This window comes from Pristiophorus japonicus, chromosome 2 (genome assembly GCF_044704955.1).
Source record: "Pristiophorus japonicus isolate sPriJap1 chromosome 2, sPriJap1.hap1, whole genome shotgun sequence".
In the NCBI taxonomy this organism is placed as follows: domain Eukaryota; kingdom Metazoa; phylum Chordata; class Chondrichthyes; family Pristiophoridae; genus Pristiophorus; species Pristiophorus japonicus.
The window spans coordinates 253,369,540-253,389,562 of record NC_091978.1 but is presented as its reverse complement, the minus strand read 5'-3'; the positions used below and the strand labels follow the sequence as shown (position 1 = coordinate 253,389,562).

The following is a 20,023-nucleotide window of genomic DNA, read 5'->3' as shown; positions in this document are numbered from 1 at the left end:
AGCAAATTATAGTTTAAATGGAGAAAAATTGCAAAGTGCTGCAGTACAGAGAGACCTGGGGGTCCTTGTGCATGAAACACAAAAAGTTAGTATGCAGGTACAGCAAGTAATCAGGAAGGCAAATGGAATGTTGGCCTTTATTGCACGGGAGATAGAGTATAAAAGCAGAGAAGTTCTGCTACAATTGTACAGGGTATTGGTGAAGCCACAACCTGGACTACTGCGTACAATTTTGGTCTCCATATTTAAGGAAGGATATACTTGCATTGGAGGCTGTTCAGAAAAGGTTCACTAGGTTGATTCCAGAGATGAGGGGGTTGACTTAAGAGGATAGGTTGAGTAGGTTGGTCCTATACACATTGGAATTCAGAAGAATGAGAGGTGATCGTATTGAAACATAGATAATGAGGGGGCTTGACAAGGTGGATGCAGAGAGAATACTTCCACTCATAGGGAAACTTAAACTAGGGGGCATAGTCTCAGAATAAGGGGCCGCCCATTTAAAACTAAGATGAGGAGGAATTTCTTCTCTGAGGGTTGTTACTCTATGGAATGCTCTGCCCCAGAGAGCTGTGAAGGCTGGGTCATTGAATATATTTAAGGCGGAAATAGATGATTTTTGAGCGATAAGGGAGTAAAGGGTTATGGGGAGCTGGCAGGGAAGTGGAGCTGAATCCATGATCAGATCAGCCATGATGTTATTGAATGGTGGAGCAGGCTCAAGGGGCCAAATAGCCTACTCATGATCTTATTTCTTGTGTTCTTACATAATAATGTCTGATTTAATTACACTAGAAGATGCAGAAACTCTTTTGTGAGATTCTGTCTCTCACTCAAAACAGACAGTAAAATCTCACAATCTACACTTTAATAAAGACATGAAAACAAATAGAAATGTGTTTTGAAGCCAGCCCAGCTCATGTGACGGTGCTTGTGTCCACTGAGTTCTCTCACCTGGATAGCTGTAGGTAATTCTCATCATCGGTCACCGTTGTGGCAACATCTGTAGTTTTACCGAGCACAGGCTCAGTAAAACAATATGCAGTTTCATTTTGTGTGATTACTGGTTATTGACCTCCCTCTAAAAGATTTGCTCTTGCTGCATAACTTTAATAAAATATATGACATGTTTCATATTTAATTTCAAATTTAGAGTGCGTATTTCTAGTGTATGATCGTTTTAGAGGCTCAGTTAACCATCACACGGAGCCTAAGGGATTTGAAAATCTATAAACAATGAAACATAGAAAATAGGTGCAGGAGTAGGCCATTCAGCCCTTCGAACCTGCACCACCATTCAATAAGATCATGGCTGAACATTCACCTCAGTACCCCTTTCCTGCTTTCTCTCCATACCCCTTGATTCCTTTAGCCATAAGGGCCATATCTATAACACCCTCTTGAATATATCCAATGAACTGGCATCAACAACTCTCTGCGGTAGGGAATTCCACAGGTTAACAACTCTCTGAGTGAAGAAGTTTCTCCTCATCTCAGTCCTAAATGGCTTACCCCTTATCCTTAAACTGTGTCCCCTGGTTCTGGACTTTCCCAACATCGGGAACATTCTTCCTGCATCTAACCTGTTCAGTCCCGTCAGAATTTTATATGTCTCTATGAGATCCCCTCTCATCCTTCTAAACTCCAGTGAATACAGGCCCAGTCGATCCAGTCTCTCCTCATATGTCAATCCTACCATCCCGGAAATCAGTCTGGTGAACCCTCGCTGCACTCCCTCAATAGCAAGAACGTCCTTCCTCAGATTAGGAGACCAAAACTGAACACAATATTCCAGGTGAGACCTCAATAAGGCCCTGTACAACTGCAGTAAGACCTCCCTGCTCCTATACTCAAATTCCCTAGCTATGAAGGCTAACATACCATTTGCCTTCTTCACCGTCTGCCGAACCTGCATGCCAACTTTCAATGACTGATGTACCATGACACCCACATCTCGCAGCACCTCCCCTTTTCCTAATCTGCTGCCATTCAGATAATATTCTGCCTTCCTGTTTTTGCCACCAAAGTGGATGACCTCACATTTATCCACATTATACTGCATCTACCACGCGTTTGCCCACTCACCTAACCTGTCCAAGTCACCCTGCAGCCTTTTAGCATCCTCCTCACATCTCACACCGCCACCCAGCTTAGTGTCATCTGCAAACTTGGAGATATTACACTCAATTCCCTCATCCAAATCATTAATGTACATTGTAAATAGCTGGGGTCCCAGCACTGAGCCCCGTGGCACCCCACTAGTCACTGCCCGCCATTCTGAATAGGACCCGTTTATCCCAACTCTCTGCTTCCTGTCTGCCAACCAGTTCTCTATCCACATCAGTACATTATCCCCAATACCATTTGCTTTAATTTTGCACACCAATCTCTTGTATGGAATCTTGTCAAAAGCCTTTTGAAAGTCCAAATACACCACATCCACTGGTTCTCTCTTGTCCAGTCTACCACTTACATCCTCAAAAAACTCTAGAAGATTTGTCAAGCAGGATTTCCCTTTCATAAACTTGGACCGACCCCGTCACTGCTTTCCAAATGTGCTGCTATTTGATCTTTAATAATTGATTCCAACATTTTCCCCACTACGATGTCAGGCTAACCAGTCTACAATTACCCGTTTTTTCTCTCCCTCCTTTCTTAAAAAGTGGTATTACATTACCTACCCTCCAGTCCATAGGAACCGATCCAGAATCGATAAGACAGTTGGAAAATGATCACCAATGCACCCACTATTTCTAGGACCACTTCCTTAAGTACTCTGGGATGCTGACTATCAGGCCCCGGGGATTTATTGGCCTTCAATCCCATCAATTTCCCTAACACAATTTCCTGACCAATAAGGATTTCCTTCAGTTCCTCCTTCTCACTAAATGCTCGGTCCCCTAGTATTTCCGGAATGTTATTTGTGTCTTCCTTCGTGAAGACAGAACCAAAGTATTTGTTTAACTGGTCCGCCATTTCTTTGTTCCCCATTATAAATTCCCCTGAATCTGACTGCAAGGGACTTATGTTTGTTTTCACTAAGTTTTTTCTCTTCACATATCTATAGAAGCTTTTGCAGTCAGTTTTTATGTTCCCAGCAAGCTTCCTCTCATACTCTGTTTTCCCCCTCCTAATTAAACCCTTGTCCTCCTCTGCTGTATTACAAAATTCTCCCAGTCCTCAGGTTTGCTGCTTTTTCTGACCAATTTATATGCCTCTTCCTTGGATTTAACACCATCCTTAATTTCCCTTGTTAGACGCGGTTGAGCCACCTTCCCCGTGTTACTTTTACTCCAGACAGGGATGTACAATTGTTGAAGTTCATCCTTGTGATCTTTAAATGTTTACCATTGCCTATCAACCGTCAACTCTTTAAAGCTCACTCGCCAGTCTGTTCGAGCCAATTCACGTCTCATACCATCGAAGTTACCTTTCCTTAAGTTCAGGACCCTAGTCTCTGAATTAACTGCGTCACTCTCCATCCTAATAAAGAATTCTATCATATTATGGTCACTCTTCCCCAAGGCGCCTCGCACAACAAGATTGCTAATTAGTCCTTTCTCATTACACATCACCCAGTCTTGGATGGCCAGCCCTCTAGTTGGTTCCTTGATATATTGGTCTGGAAAACCATCCCTAATACACTCCAGGAAATCCTCCTCCACCGCATTGCTCCACCGCAGTTTGGTTAGCCCAATCAATATGTAGATTAAAGTCGCCCATGATAACTGCTGTACCTTTATTGCACGCATCCCTAATTTCTTGTTTGTTGCTGTCCCCAACCTCACTACTACTGTTTGGTGGTCTGCACAGAACTCCCACTAGCGTTTACTGCCCTTTGGTATTCCGTAGCTTCACCCATACCTATTCCACATCATCCAAGCCAATGTCCTTCCTTACTATTGCATTAATTTCCTCTTTAACCAGCAACGCCACCTCCTTTTCCTTTCTGTCTATTCTTCCTAAATGTTGAATACCCCTGGATGTTGAGTTCCCAGCCTTGGTCACCCTGGAGCCATGTCTCTGTGATGTCAATTCCATCATATCCGTTAACTGCTATCTGCGCAGTTAATTCATCCACCTTATTATGAATACTCCTCGCATTGAGGCACAGAGTCTTCAGGCTTTTCTTTTTAACACACTTTTCCCCTTTAGAATTTTGCTGTAATGTGGCCCTTTTTGCTTTTTGCCTTGGGTTTCCCTGCCCTCCACTTTTACTTTTCTTCTTTCTATCTTTTGCTTCTGACCCCATTCTACTTCCCTCTGTCTCCCTGCATAGGTTCCCATCCCCCTGCCATATTAGTTTAACCCCTCCCCAACAGCACTAGCAAACACTCCCCCTAGGACATTGGTTCTGGTCCTGCCCAGGTGCAGACCGTCCGGTTTGTACTGGTCCCATCTCCCCCAGAACCGGTTCCAATGTCCCAGGAATTTGAATCCCTCCCTTCTGCACCACTCCTCAAGCCACGTATTTATCTGAGCTATCCTGAGATTCCTACTCTGACTAGCATGTGGCACTAGTAGCAATCCTGAGATTACTACTTTTGAGATCCTACTTTTTAATTTAATACATTCTATATGATCACATATATCATGAATTGATGTGTACAAAATCCAGCCTCGTTAGACGACAGCAATCAACTCCAGTAAATAATTGCCAAATGGTGATGTATTTTAATATTCTATTTACTGGCAGATCACCTTATCCTAAATAGATCAATTTTTCAGATTCAATGTGATAGTTCTATGAACGAAGAAGTACAATTTTGTGTTATGTTATAAGAGCACTGTTTCCATAGAAGGTAATGTTTTGTTTTCTTTAAGCAGTAAATCTCACAAGCGTCTGATTTGCAGGAGGGAAAACCATCTAACCAGCTGCAGGAGAAGCTAACTACAGTAGACTTTAGAAAGAGTATAGAAGGATAGAAAGAGTATAGAAGGGATAACATGGTCTTTATAGGGCGTGTATTTGTTTTACTCTCTACCCTGATTGTTTGACCTCGGAATTTATAGGGGAAAAGGACAACACATGGCACAAAATTTAGGGTTAACCCAATGTCAGTTTTATTATGCAACAAAACTAACCAAAACTACAGAACTAGACTTCCGAGAGAAATCAACTAGCGACATACAATCACCCTTCCTGGTTGTGGCTTGTAAGTTCGTGGTCGTTGGTTCCGTGACCAGTTGGTTATTCTGCTGGCTGTTCTCTGCAGTGCTGTTCCTTTCATGTACGTTCTGTACCTCGCTTCGGTACCACGCTTCCGTTACCCTTACGCACGATGATGGACGACTGGTGGTGGATGTACATGTACCTGTACGTGTACCCTTCTTCTATGTCCATCTGCTCCTTCCGCCTGTGTTCATCCCCTGAGCCGCTTCTAGCTCACATATTTATATCCATGTTTTGACTGATCTCCCACCACTGCGGTTTCTGATAGTGTTTGTATCGATACGTTACTTTGTGGTGATTCTGGTTGATTGACTGCAATAATGGACTCTTCTGTTCCCAGTTTGCACATGGAGCCTGCGAGACTCAAAATGACTCCCCATCTTTACACTTCGTTCCCCAAAAATGTGCATCTGTGGTGATTCCTTTGTTGTTCGGTCCTTTTGCAGACTTGGCGTTTCCAGTGAGCTTGTTTTTCCGCACCCTGGTCAATCAAGTTCAGGGCCTCATGTAACAACTCCATTGTTGTTGTGCATAAAGTCAGTTTTGGTTCCTGACCACAGAGTGTCCTTAATTCGGGTGAGTCACCACCTACCCTAAGAATGGCGCCTTTTTGCTCCCATTGTCCAGTTTAATTCCAAAAGCTAGTATTCCAAACGCTGGTATTAATTAATTTTTGGTTCATGGTCTCCTTCTGTGCTTTTCTGAAGATTTGTAACCTTACATCTTGAAGAATATTAGATGCCAACATTTTGTGCTCACAGATCATTGGCTTTCAAATTGGCTTTCGCAAGGGCATCCATGTGAGGTCATGAGTTCTGTCCATCTTGGGCTGGCCACAACATGCACTAAAAACACTTTAGGGGACATTTTCCTGTTGTTGTGCCTGGGGTATGCGTTCCTCTCTGTCCACTTTCCTCTATGTGTTGCACCCAAATTATCCTAGGCACTTTCTGACAGTTAGGAGGAAAGATCAGATCGAATAATTCTGAATTACAGCCACTCTCCTCCTGCAGCATTGGCAGAAGATTGGAACATTAAGTGATTGTGGCCTGCATAGCCAGACATCATAGCCTATATTTTCAGATCAGGTTAACACCAACTTTAAAATAACATTGGCATTAAAATAACTCGCACTGAAAAATCTAGGCTAGTGTGTAAAGACCAACCAAAGAGGAGGGGCAAAATAAATACTTTACAAAAGAAATGATGTATATCTCTGAAAACCATTCATGTTATTTGAGCAGAAGAGCATCTCATAAATTGATGAGCTGTTAAATATTTTATGCTGTGTCAGAATCAATCAATGATAAAATGGTACCATCTAGGCATGAATTTTGGCATGAGTTGTTCATCTCTTGTGGGGCTGGTGATTAATTATAAATGTACTAACTTATGCAACTTATTTTTTTGATTCTTTGTAGAATGGCTTCACTCCGCTCTATATGGCTGCCCAGGAAAATCACCTTGAAGTTGTGAGGTTCCTGCTGGAGATTGGGGCTAACCAGAGCACGGCCACCGAGGTAGGTGACTCTACACTGACACTTCATTCAATGAGCACTTGCAGACTAACAAGCAGCCATTTCTTTAGACTCTATTACTAAAATTAACATTGAAATGTTGGAAGCATTTCCTCCCAATGGCTTTTATTAGTGACAATTCACCAAATCTCAAAACTTTTTGCTCCAGAATTTTCTGTTTATAATAACAGTGAGGCTAATGGCACTCGCCATTATTGATGTACAAATGGCACAGCAACTTCAGCAAATGGCATTTAAACACGGATATCCCAAAATTGTTGTCCGAGTTGCGCCGCTCCACCGTGAGCTTCGTTAAGACGACATCTCATTGTCTGCCTCACAATTGAAATGCATTGAATGGCGTGAAGTTACTGTATTTGAGTGGCAGATACAAACTAAACTCACCCATTCAATGATGTGTTAAGTGTTAATTCATACCAATCAACCTCTCTTGCACTGAAAATTAACTATTACAAGTGTGGAATCTCATTCTTCAGGTTTTAATTGTTGTTGGAGATTTTAAAAATGGAAAATGTAAAATTAAAATATAAAGTGTGCTTTTCCTTTCTGTCTTTTATTACTCTCTCTCTTAATCTAATCTTTCTCTCTATTTATTTCTCTTTCTGCACCTGATTTGACATTGAATTCCACCACTCTAATTTCCATTTCCATCGCGGCCTTGGCGCTGTTTTTTTCACAATCCTTTAATCTCATTGGTTAACGAGCCGCACAGTTGCTTGTCCTGTTCACTCATCCCAGATGCTTGGTTTCTCTGACACTTACAGCAACTTACCACGCAAAAAATTAAAATGCTCAATGTGCAAGAGCAAGTCTAACTAATGCCAAACGGGGTTAGATGCCCTGCTGCAGCAAATTCTGGCCCATTATTGTTCATGCAGACTCATCATCATCATCATCATAGGCAGTCCCTCGAATCGAGGATGACTTGCTTCCAAAAAGAGATGAGTTCACAGGTGTTTCAATGAAGGACCTAATATTCCAGGTCCCGAACTGCATATTGAAGGGTGGAATATGCCTGTGCGTGTTTTTTTTTTTAACGTGTGGTGGCCATTGCACACTAGCCACCACACGGGCTTGACAGAGCTTGGTCTTGGTCCAGTGGTAAGGGTTAACCAAGATGACTGGAGACCAGCTCTGCTGCATGGACCTAGTGCACACACATATCGCAGTGTGGGCTGGCCCGTGCTGCCCCACGGCCCTTGCCTCTTTTGGCCCTGAACTCACGCCTCTTCTGGGCCCCGATCACGTCCCTCTACAAACTCTCGCCGCTCCTATTAGATAGAAGAGGCGTGTCCAGTTAAAGGTCATTAATTTGCATATGTTACAATTAATTTAATCCCAGCTCATTTTATTAACTTGAAGTTAAATTGAGAAGTTCTGGCTTTCTCCCCTTGCCTACCAAATGTCCATATATCAAATTAAGATAGAAGTTACAGATTTCCTGTTGATTAAAGATGAAAAGGTGGAAAAAAATTACACTGCTTGAGGTCTTTTTGCATTCTTTTATTATAACTATTTACCTACATAACAACTGTTCCTGTACACCTAAGTAGGGCTTGTGTTTAAAGAACTTTGAGGTGTTTCTGAGACACATGATAAATATTTATTTTAGTGACTAGCAGTAAAAGAAAGCGTCAAAAATAGGAACAATTTCTGATTTTCCTGGCATTCAGTTACATGCCATTTTAAAGTCTCACCTGTTAAGTAAGGGGTTCAATTATTTAGCATAAACTGGCAACTAAACGTAAGCCCTTGGGCTATGAAATCCAATGTGTTTTGTTAAATGAACAAAATCATTTGATGCAAATTTCAGTATGGAACATTGGTCATTTATATGGCAAAGTGACAGTGCTTTCCCGAATGTGACTTCAGGCAAGTTCTTATGGACCACTGAATCCAATCAGTTGTTTAGTTTCATTTTCATGTAGTAAGATGGAGGGGTTTAGGGAGAGTTCCTCTGTTTAGTGGGTATTGTTACTGATTGAATATTGCTCTGGGATGGAGTGAGAGACAAAAATCTTCATTGGAACAGCCACAGAGAAAACTACTATGTAGCCTCCATGAAAATATGACATGTGGGCAACTTAATCTTCAATGAGAGGGCTATCACTGAATCTCTGAGTCAGGAGGTCATTGGTTCAAGCTCCACTCAGGAGTTGAACACATAATCTAGGCTGACACTTCAATGCAGACAATGTTCCCCCAATTATATTTTTGGGTGCACGGCCCCTTTAACAGATTGCGTGGCCCATTCAAATTTCCGCGCAGCCGCGGTTTTTCCATTCAAAAGCTGGTGAGCCGACTGTGCATAAGTTCCAGAGCTCTGCGGGACTTCAGAATGCTGTGCAGCTGTGCAGCTTAACATGAACATTGGAAGGAGATGCCAGCTTTCGGATAAGAAGTTAAACCAAGGGCTGCCTGTCTGTTCAGATGAATGTAAAACATCCCATGGCACTATTCAAAGAGCAGGGGAGTTCTCCCCAGTGTCCCAGTCAATGTTTATCTCTCAAGCAATATCACCAAATCAGCTTAAATGGCCATCAGATTAAATTGCACACAGCAAAGTGCCACAAACAGCAATTAAATAAAGTAATCGGCTACATAATGACAATGACTACATTTTAAAAGTACTTCATTGACTATGAAGTGCTTTGGAATATTCTGAAAACAGCAAAGGTGTTTTATAAGTCTAAGGCCTAGAAATATGGTGCATTTGCGCCTCCCGTTAGTGCTGCGAGATTTCGCCTTGCAGTTGCGCCAGGCGATAACACCAATAGCTTCAGGAAACCGTATCGGGCGACTGGTCGCTACCTTGGGTGAAAATTAAAGGCGAGGTGGCCGAGTACCGAAAACAAAACGTACCTTTTCATTGCCACTCCTGATGCGGTTTCTTCGTGGGGTCGTGGCCGTTATCGTTCAGCCCAGCACTCTGCTTGAGTCCAGGGAGGTGCCTTTTTCTTTTGCCGAGTCGGCAGCATGGGCCCTTCCCTTTAATTGAGGGAAGGGCCCCTCTGACATGGCAGCGCTGCATGACCAAGTGCATAGCACTTCAAAGGCATCCGCCCCATTAGTGCCCCACGAAGGAAACCCGAATTTATCGAGAGGAGCGAGACTTCTGCACCTGCCGCTAAACCTCGCGCCTCCCGAGTTTTACCGCCCCCAAACGGGGTGATACCGAATTTCTCCCCCTAAGTACTTTTGCATTCTTCTCTGTCAATAAAACCACACTGATCCCAGCTGCTATGAGTTGCTCAGGAATAATCACCTCTGCTTCATAACTGCCCAGAATGAAAAGGCTGAGGTCAGGAACTTAACATGTGAAGTATTACAAATACAAACCAGCTTTCCACTATTCCGTGGCACATAAATAACCAATTACAACCAAAATATAACCTTTAAGCATCCATAATTGTCATTACGGTTTTCTTAACCATAACAATGGGGTTTTCTGATGAAGAAACGTTCTTCTTGGCCATCATCAATGCTGCTGCGTGATTGACAGAAAATAAAGGGAGAGATGATTTTTCCTGGTTTCCATTCAAAACCGAGCATCCATTTAAGATATATACTACTGCCTATTGAGCAGCCTGACTAAGAGCAACTTGCATCATTAGTTCATAACAGTGACAAAAAATTCAAATAGTAGCTGATGTGACACTGTAACAGGTTCGCCTAACAGCTCTTCTGACCAATCCACAGATGGAGGAGGGGTCAGGACCTGACCTTCCCAACTTCTTGTGGGCACAGGAAGGAAGTGAATAAAGACTTGCATGTTGGCAATCAGGTTTGAGAAAGGAAACACAGATCTTTGCTGAGGTGAAGAGGGTAAACATGCTGGAGGATACTTAGAAGACCTCTTGTTTAAGTCAAATACGATGCCCCACTGATATGGGGAAGCCTGATTTTAAAAAAAATGTTGTATCATTATGCAAAGATAATTTGTACTGATTGAACTAAATTAATCTGACTATGATTGTTGCCCTCCATGCTCACCTTTTTGTAAAATAATGCAGTTGAACAATTCCTATCAGCCTTGCCTCACCTAGTGTTAACTCGGTTTGCTTTTGGAGAGATTGTAGAAATACATGTGTACAAGACTGACCAGATCACAAGAGGATGCTATTGTTGCATCCTTGGTTTCGCTATCGTACAAGTAGATAGCGGAGTGTGAGAGTCGATTGCCAAAAAAGTAAGACACTCAAACTGCTTATAGAAGTAACTGATGCCACTGAACCCGAGAAGGTATCTGTGGCAGATCTAAATTTGTTACAGGCTACAACTCAAAGGAGGACAATCATAAATAAGTGGAGCAAGAGATTACCTTGGGGAAAGTGAATCGCAGTTGTAATAGGGGATTCCACAGTCAGGGGAATAGAAAGGTGCTATTGTAGCCACAGTTGAGAATCTCAGATGGTGTGTTGCCTCAGGTGCAAGGGTAAGGGGTGGTTGCAAAAGATTTTGGAGAGAGAAGGGAAATAGCTGGAAGTCATGATGCATATTGGAACCAATGAAAGAGATAGGAACAGAATTGAGGTCCTGGAAAGGGAGCTTCAGCAATTAGGAGGTAGATTTTTTTAAATTTATTCACAGGATGTAGATGTCACTGGCAAGGCCAGTCCTCAATTGCCCTTGAGAAGGTGGTGATGAGCTGCCTTCTTGATTACAACTGAGTGGCTTTCTGGCCATTTCGAAAGGCAGTTAAGAGTCAATCACATTGCTGTGGGTCCGGAGTCACATATAGGCCAGACCAGGTAAGGACAGCAGATTTCCTTCCCTAAAGGACATTAGTAAACGAGATGGGCTTTACGACAATCTGGTAGTTTCATGGTCACCATATTAGCTTTTTGTTCCAGATTTATTTAATTGAATTTAAATTCAACAACATCTTGCATTTATATAGTGCCTTTAACGTAGTGAAACATCCCATGGCACTTCGCAGGAGTATTATGAGATAAAAAATTTGACACCAAGCCGCATAAGTCGAAATTAACGCAGGTGACCAAAAGCTTGGTCAAAGAGGTATGTTTTATGGAGCGGCTTGAAGGAGGAAAGTGAGGTAGAGGCGGAGAGGTTTTGGGAAGAAGTTCTCGAGCATGGGGCCCAGGCAACAGAAGGCACGGCCACCAATGGTTGCGCGATTATAATCAGGGATGCTCAAGAGGACAGAATTAGAGGTGTGCAGATATCTCCGGCGGGGTTGCGGTGGGGGGTGGGGGGGTTGTGGGGTTGGAGGAGATTACAGAGATAGGGTGGAACAAGGCCATGGAGGGATTTGAATCCTTAGTTGCCATGGGAGACCTCTGGATTACTAGCCTAATAACATAACCACTATGCTACTGCAGCCATTTTTAAAGAGTAGGACCTTAAAGATAGTGATCTCAGGATTAGACCCAGTGTATCATGCAAGAATAAGGTAAGAAATGCTGTGGAAGGGAAGGATTCAGATTCTTGGGCCACTGGGAGCAGGTCTGTATAAAATGGATGAATAGGAACCAATATCCTCACGATAATTAGTGCTGTGTAGAAGCTTTAAACTAAGAAAGTAGGGCGGCAGTATTAATTAAAGATTCATTTCAGCACTAAAATGTAAGGATGATGATGTAGGGGATAGTATAAAGTTGAATTGGAGTTCAGGAATAAGAAGGGAACTATTACCATGCTGGTAATTTACTATCAACTGCTGAACGGGGGAAAGGAGATAGAGGAAAAGATAGAGAAAAAGATAGAGTAAGAAAAACTGCAAAAACAACATGACCATTAATTATTCAAAGGTAGATTGGAGTGAAAGTAATATAAGTGGCAAAGTTCTACAATGTGTCCAGGATAGCATTCTATATTACTATGGCCAGGAAATTCAAGGGGCCCCACTCTCCTGCTGGAAGTGGGGCAGGAGGGACTCCCAGCTTCCAATCTGCCACTACCTGGACCTTGTCCCAAATCCTGGGAATGGGGTCATTAAAAAAAAAGGGGTGGGTGTCTGTGCCATTCATGGTGTTCTGGGCATCCACCCCAACGTGGGGGCCAGAGATTTTGGAGTGACACCTTAAATGGAAGAAAATAGAGCTGGTTCCTATATAGGCATATGCTCTGACTACCTGATTTCCTAATATTTGCTCTGCTCAGGTGAGCCAGTGCATCTAGGCACAGACCCAGGAATATCTCCCCTACTAAGTACTTTTGTCTGTCAAACTCTAGGAATTATGTCAAAGCTGTAGTAGGGGGTAAGAAAGAGATTTGCTAAAATGACATAAGGAATGAGAAACTGGGCTAGTTCCATTGGATCAGAGAAGGTTTAGTGGAGATCTGATGCAGGTGTTCAATTTTTTTTCTCTTTTTACCTTATCAGCGCCAGGTAAAAAGAGAAAAACAATTGCATTGGTCAATGAATTGTTAACTAGAAGACAAATTTAAGATCATCACCATAAGAATGATGAGAGAGATTCAGATAACCTTCTTGCACAGAGGGATGTTAGGACATGGAATATCCTATCAGAAACTGTCGTAGATGCAAGTCCACAATGCTTTTAAAAAGGAGAGTGGATGCATTTTTGAGGATAAAAAAGTATTTAAAATGGTATGGGGAAAGGGTAGGGAAATGGGAATCGTTTCAGAGAGCCATTGCAGGTGTGATTGGCTAATTGGCCTCCTTCTATGCTGTAAGATTCTGATTCTATTATAGATACCCATGGGACTGAGACCTGCAGACACCATCTGTACTTGCCCCTAGGTTATGATGATCCAATGTGGGTTAGAATTTTAATAAAGTACAGGATATAGCAAAACATGCTGCAGGCTTCCTATTAATCAGTCAGATAAATGGTAAATAGCCTCTGCATTAACTGATTCAGCCAAGCTATGCATTTTGGGTAATGCAAGATGGGAAATTTGTTTGTGCACAAAGGAGGCCTTCTATTTCTCTTTAGTTAGTTTGTTGATTAGTACGTGATTGGTGTTTGTTTTTAACATTTGCACAATTGCAGTAAATAAAAGTTAAAGACAGGGCTAAAATTTCGGAGGGTTAGTGCCACCCAATACCATCAGATTCGAGGGGACAATATGGTAGTTGCTGCAGTTCCGCCCGCTGATGGTGGGTCCCACGATGGCTGCCATTCTCGGGTGACCGGCAGCGCTGCCGATGTCGGCGCGGGCCAAAATTATGTAGATGATGCAGATTGTGACGTCAGTGAGTGTGCAACTGTGGTGGATGCAAGTCCATAATTCTTTTAAAAAGGAAAGGAGTTTCATCTTCGCTGCTCCACTTACTGGCACGCCTTAATTGCGACCAGCTGAGCAAGCGTTGACAAGCAGGAAGGAAGCTCCAGCAGTGGTATTTAAGGGGATCATCATCAACAACTTGCAGTTGACATGTTTCTGCAGTTTGCCTGGCTCCAGGCAAATTTCTGCAACTCCAGCAGCTCAATTAACTTCTTTCAAGCTTCTAAGGTAACTTGGAGTGTTGTGCAAGTGGAGAATGCCTTCATTCTTATTTAAAGGCTTCTGCTCACAACACTTGCTCACAGTTATTGGGGCTGTGCTGGCAGTCCTCCTCGCACTCGAGTATCTTCGGGAGAGGGAATGGAGGCAGCAAAGAAGACGAGAAGATGTGCAGTGAGGGAGGAGGAGGAGGGCCAGGAGGGCTCTCAACAGGAGACCATACCCACCTAGGGCCTTCAGAGAGCACTTCTCTTGTATCCACTTAAACGAGGAGCAGTGTATTAGGAGGCTACGTTCACCAAGGAGCCGGTTGCAGAACTCTGCCACCTCCTGCAACCAGACCTGCAGCCTGAGAGCTGGGCGAACATGGCTCTCCCAGTGGCAGTCAAGGTCACCGAGGCCCTCAATTTCTTCGCCAGTGGGTCCTTCCAGTTTGCAGTAGGGGACATAGCTAACATCACACAGTTCGCCGTCCATCGCTGCATGCGGAAGGTCACTGAGGCTCTCTGCACCAGGAGAAGCGACTACATTTTCTTCTCTCTGAGTAGAGAAAAGCAGGACGAGACTGCTTGTGGCTTTGCCAGGATAATGCGCTTTTCCATGGTGCAGGGTGCCATCGATTGCACCCACGTGGCTTTGTGGGCACCGCATAACACTCCTAAGATGTCCCGTAACCACAAAGGCTACCACTCACTTAATGTGCAGTTGGTGTGCGACCACGCCACATGCTTCCTGATGGTCAATGCCCGCTATCCTGGCAGCAGTCATGATGCCTTCATCCTGCATCAGTACAATGTGCCAGCAATCTTCCAGCCACCGCATGAAACTCGAGCGTGGCTGCTTGGAGACCAGGGCTATCCACTCTTTACCTGACTGATGACTCCCCTCTGCGACCCCACCACTTGTGTCCAGCACTCATATAACAAGAGCCATGCTTCCACCAGGAACATCATCGGGCTACTAAAGTAATGGTTCCATTGCCTTGACTGGGGAGGACCCTCCAGTACCCAGCAGAGCCAGTGTCCCATTTCGTAGTGGTCTACTGCATGCTTCACAACTTGGCCAACATGAAGGCCTAGCCTTTGCCACTGAGGAGGACGAGGACGAGGAGGAGGAGGAAGATAAGCAAGAGGATGAGGAGGAAAGAAAGAGGCAGGCAACCAATCCCCCTTCGGGATGGGCTGTCCATGAATGCCTTATCAGATTCCGATTCATATGATCCCCAGATCCCCATTGCTCACCACATCCTCATCAACCATCCCTCTTACAAAATATTAGAGTCTTCCTGAACACTAGCTGAAATGAGAGCCACCATGAATCCATTTATTAATAATCACTTAATACATATTTACGACAAAAATAATAACCAATCACCCTTGTGCAATCCCTTAGTCCCTCTCGTTCGGCTGCTTTTTCCTAATTTAGTGCTTCTATGAAGTGCTTCCCCCAATGGCTGCAGCATGGCTGGTGGAAGGCTGCTGACTTTCAGTGGGGGAAACTTCAGATGGCCTTGCAGGATGACCTTGAACAGCTCTGTCCCTAGAACGTTTGGCTGCAGACTGCACCATCTCAGCACGGTCAGCAGCAGTCTGGGACAATAAAAGAAACATTGGGGGAGAAATTTGGCAGCTTAGTGACCCCAGTTAGCGCCTGGTAGGGTCACTAATGGGGCACTCAAGCAGTAGCGCTAAATTTGCTGGCCCCATAGTGCTGGTGAGAACAGTTAATGCCTCGGCACCATTTGCCATGCAGATTGTGACATCAGCGAGCATGCACCCGATCTGCAACTTCAGTAGCATTCCCCGCTTTACCGCCTTGCGCCGGCAGCATCAGGGAGCGGAGGCGTGAATGAGGTGGCTGGTGGGGTGCTACTTAAAGGTCAGTTATGAGTGGCAGAAAGTGCATGATGTATCTGCAGCCAAATAATGGGTGCTTAGTCCCCAGAGTGTTGCAGGCCATCATAGGACTTTGCATTTCATCAAGCAGCATATCACCGGTCTGCACTCCCTGAATCATTGGGGGTTGGTGTGTAGACTCTAGTGACCCTCCCCTTTAATGGCTGGAAGGCGCCTTCGGCAATACTCACTCCCGATTACACAACACCTCATATTTGTTAACGCTTGGAGCTTAACACCACTCATCTACGCCATCAGCACCTGATTTAGCGCTCCCTGCATTCTTTGAGCACTGAGACGGAATTTAGCGGGCAGTAAGATTGACCTGTGTGTGGAGGTGGAAGATGGGAGTATGGTTCTTAATGAATACTTTGCGTCTATTTTCACAAAAGGGAGGGACGATGCAGAGATTGCAATCAGGGAGGAGGAGTGTGAAATATTAGATGAAATAAACATAGTGAGAGAGGAAGCATTAAGGAGTTTAGTATCTTTGAAAGTGTATAAATCCCCAGGCCCAGATCAAATATAACCCAGGCTGTTAAGAGAAGCAAAAAGCAAAGAGCAGAGGCTCTGACCATCATTTTGAAATCGTCTCTGGCTACATGTGTGGTGCTGGAGGATTGCTAGCATTATACCATTGTTTAAAAAGGGAGAAAGGGACAGACCAAGCAATTACAGGCCAGTCAGCCTAACCTCAGTGGTGGGAAAATTATTGGAAAAAATTCAGAGGGACAGGATAAATCTTCATTTAGAAAGACACTGATTAATCAAGGGCAGTCAGCATGGATTTGTGAAGGGAAGATCGTGTCTGACTAAAATAAAAACAGAAAATGCTGGAAATACTCAGCAGGTCAGGCAACATCTGTGGAGAGCGAAACAGAGTTAATATTTCAGGTCGATGACCCTTCGCTAGAACTGGAAAAAGTTCGAGATGTAACAGATTTTTAAGCAAGTGCCGGGGCAGGGAAAGGGTAGAGGAGAGGAAAGAACAAAAGGGAAGATCTGTGCTAGGGTGGAAGGCAGAAGCGATTAAGAGACAAAAGGGGTGATGGTGCAAGGCAAAAGGAGATGGTAATGGGACTAGTTAAGAAACAAAAGATAAGTCTAGATAGGGTGTAAATGGAGATGGCAGAATCAACAACAGCTGCTGTGGGGAAGAGAAAACATCAGAATAAAAGAAAATAAATAGGGGCATAGGTTATTGTTTGAAATTGTTGAACTCGATGTTGAGTCCAGAAGGTTGTAAAGAGCCTAAAAGAAAGATGAGGTGCTGTTTCTCAAACTTGCATTGAGCTTCCCTGGAGCAGTGTAAGAGGCCGAGGACAGAGAGATCGGAGTAGGAGTGGAGCGGAGACTTAATGTGACAGGCGACAGCTCAGGCTCATGCTTGTGGACTGAACGAAGGTGTTCGGCAAAGCCATCGCCGAATCTGCGTTTGGTCTCTCCAATGTAGAGACTACTTTGTGAGCAGGTGTCTGACTAATTTGATTGAATTTTTTGCAGAGGGTTGATGAGGTAGTGTTATGTAGTTTATATGGATTTTAGCACGGCTTTTGATATGGTCCCACATGGCAGACTGGTCACGAAAGTAAAAACCCATGGGATCCAAAGTGGCAAGCTCAGAGACAGGAAGCAAAGGGTAATGGTGGATGGGTGTTTTTGTGACTGGAATGCTGTTTCCAGTGGGGTTCCACAGGGCTCAGTACTAGGTCCTTTTATTTCTTGTGGTATATATCAATGATTTGGACTTGAATGTAGGGGGGTATGATTAAGAAGTTTGCAGATGATACAAAAATTGGCCATGTGGTTGATAATGAAGAAGAAAGCTGTCAACTGCAGGAAGATATCAATGGACTGTCAGGTAGGCAGAACAGTGGCAAATGGAATTCAATCCGGAGAAGTGTGAGGTAATGCATTTGGGGAGGGCTAACAAAGCAAGGGAATATACAATAAAAGGTAGGACACTGAGAAGTGTAGAGGAACAAAGGGATCTTGGAGTGTATATCCTCAGATCACTGGACAGGTAAGTAAGGTGGTTAAGAAGGCATACGGAATACTTTCCTTTATTAGCCAAGGCATAGAATATAAGAGCAGGGAGGTTATGCTTGAACTATATAAAACACTAGTTAGGCCACAGCTAGAGTACTGCTTGCAGTTCTGGTCACCAGGTTTTTGGAAAGATGTGATTGCACTAGAGAGGGCACAGAGGAGATTTACGAGATTGCTGCTTGGACTGGAGAATTTTAGCTATGAGGATAGGCTGGGGTTGGTTTCTTTGGAACAGAGAAGACTGAGGAGATACCTAATTGATGTGTATAAAATTATGAGGGGCCTAGATAGAGTGGATAGGAAGGACCTATTCCCCTTAGCAGAGGGGTCAATAACCAGGGGACATAGATTTAAAGTAATTGGTATGAAGTTTAGAGGGGAATTGAGGAGAAATATCTTCACCCAGAGGGAGGTGGGGGTCTAGAAGTCGCTGTCAGAAAAGGTGGTAGAGGCAGAAACCCTTGCCACATTTAAGAAGTACGTGAATGTGCACTTGAAGTGCTGTAACCTACAAGGCTGCGGACCAAGAGCTGGAAGGTGAGATTAGGCTGGATAACAATTTATTGGTCAGCATGGACACGATGGGCCGAATGGCCTCCTTCAGTGCTGTAAATTTCTATGATTCTATTCTATGAATGAGCGGAGTGGCAAAATTGAGATCGACTGATGTCACGCCGGCCGTTCCCAATGAAAAGATTTAGAAAGGGTAAGAGGCCAGAGGGAGGGGTTCACATAGAACAATAATTCTGAAGATGGGAGAAAGGGTCTCCCTCTCAGCATCGTGCTGAGCTCAAAATTCATTGAGGCGGGGTTATAAGAGGATGAAGCTGAGGCCTGTTGAGTGAGGACTGAAGACTATGTTCAGCAGTCTTTCAAAAGGCAAGCTAGCCAGGTGACATTTAATTCTTGCTTTTTACCAGGGATTATTATTGATAAAATTATACAAGCTCTCATATTCAAAACCTTTCTGCAACTTTGTCACAATCCTTACAATTGCTTTTTTTTAAACAAGTTATTGTTTTTAAACAGATAATGCAGTAATATAAATTGCATCGAAGCACATGATTATTATAGAATTTTTGGATAATATTACCCTGATAAAATAATACATGGCTCATCCGTATCTTCCATTTTCCCGAATGAAAAACAAAACAGTTTTGTAAACTGGAAAATAGTATACAAGGCTCTTTAATCAATTTAATTTTCAAGTACATTTTTCTCAAAGTGAGAAAAGTAATCCAAATACAATGCTGGATGTGCTCACAATAATAGCAGGCAAACACTTAAGGGCCCAAGTTTCAAGCCACGCCGAGAACGGCGCAGTCCTGACCTGGACGCCCGTTTTTCGCGCCACAAAGTGCGCCTAAAAAAAATCCTCCAGATTCTCCACTTCCCTGCAGGTCCTCTGGCCCTCGGCGCAGCGCAGCAGGAGCTGTAGGGGGCGGAGCCAGGTCCCTGCGCTGAAAACAGTGCCGGGACCTCTGCACATGCGCGCTACAGTGGGCGAGCATGTTCAGTAGCTCCAGGCACCCAAAACTGTGTGGGAGGGGCCGAAGCACGCAGCCCCTCGCCCTGGCCGAATGGCCTCACTGGGACTGCGTGAATAAGGCTCCTCCCACGGCCAGCTCCTGCTTCCTCCCGACCCGACTCGACTCCCGCTTCCCGCCTCCGGATCGGACCCGACACCGACCTGACTCCCGCTCCCCCGCCCCCGCCCCCGGACCCGACCCGACTCCCGGCTTCCCCCCCCGCCCCCGCCTCCGGACCGGACCCGTCACCGACACCGACCCGACTCCCGTTTCCCCCCCTGCCCCCGCCTCCGGACCCGACCCCGACCCGACTCCCACTCCCCCCACCGCCCCCGGACTGGATCCGACCTGACCTCCCTCCCCCCGACCTGACCTCCCTCTCCCTCCTTCCCCCCCGACCCGAAC

General features: G+C 44.3%; 1 protein-coding gene across 6 annotated transcripts in view; it reads left to right on the top strand.

The window, feature by feature from the left end:
• ank2b (ankyrin 2b, neuronal) overlaps positions 1–20,023 on the top strand; it is a 1,291,078-nt gene that overhangs the window by 956,943 nt on the left and 314,112 nt on the right. For all 6 annotated transcript variants that reach the window (XM_070871180.1, XM_070871178.1, XM_070871177.1 and 3 more), the window contains exon 6: positions 6,595–6,693. In XM_070871180.1, coding sequence (XP_070727281.1) covers positions 6,595–6,693 — 99 coding nt within the window. The remainder of the gene's footprint in view (positions 1–6,594; positions 6,694–20,023) is intronic.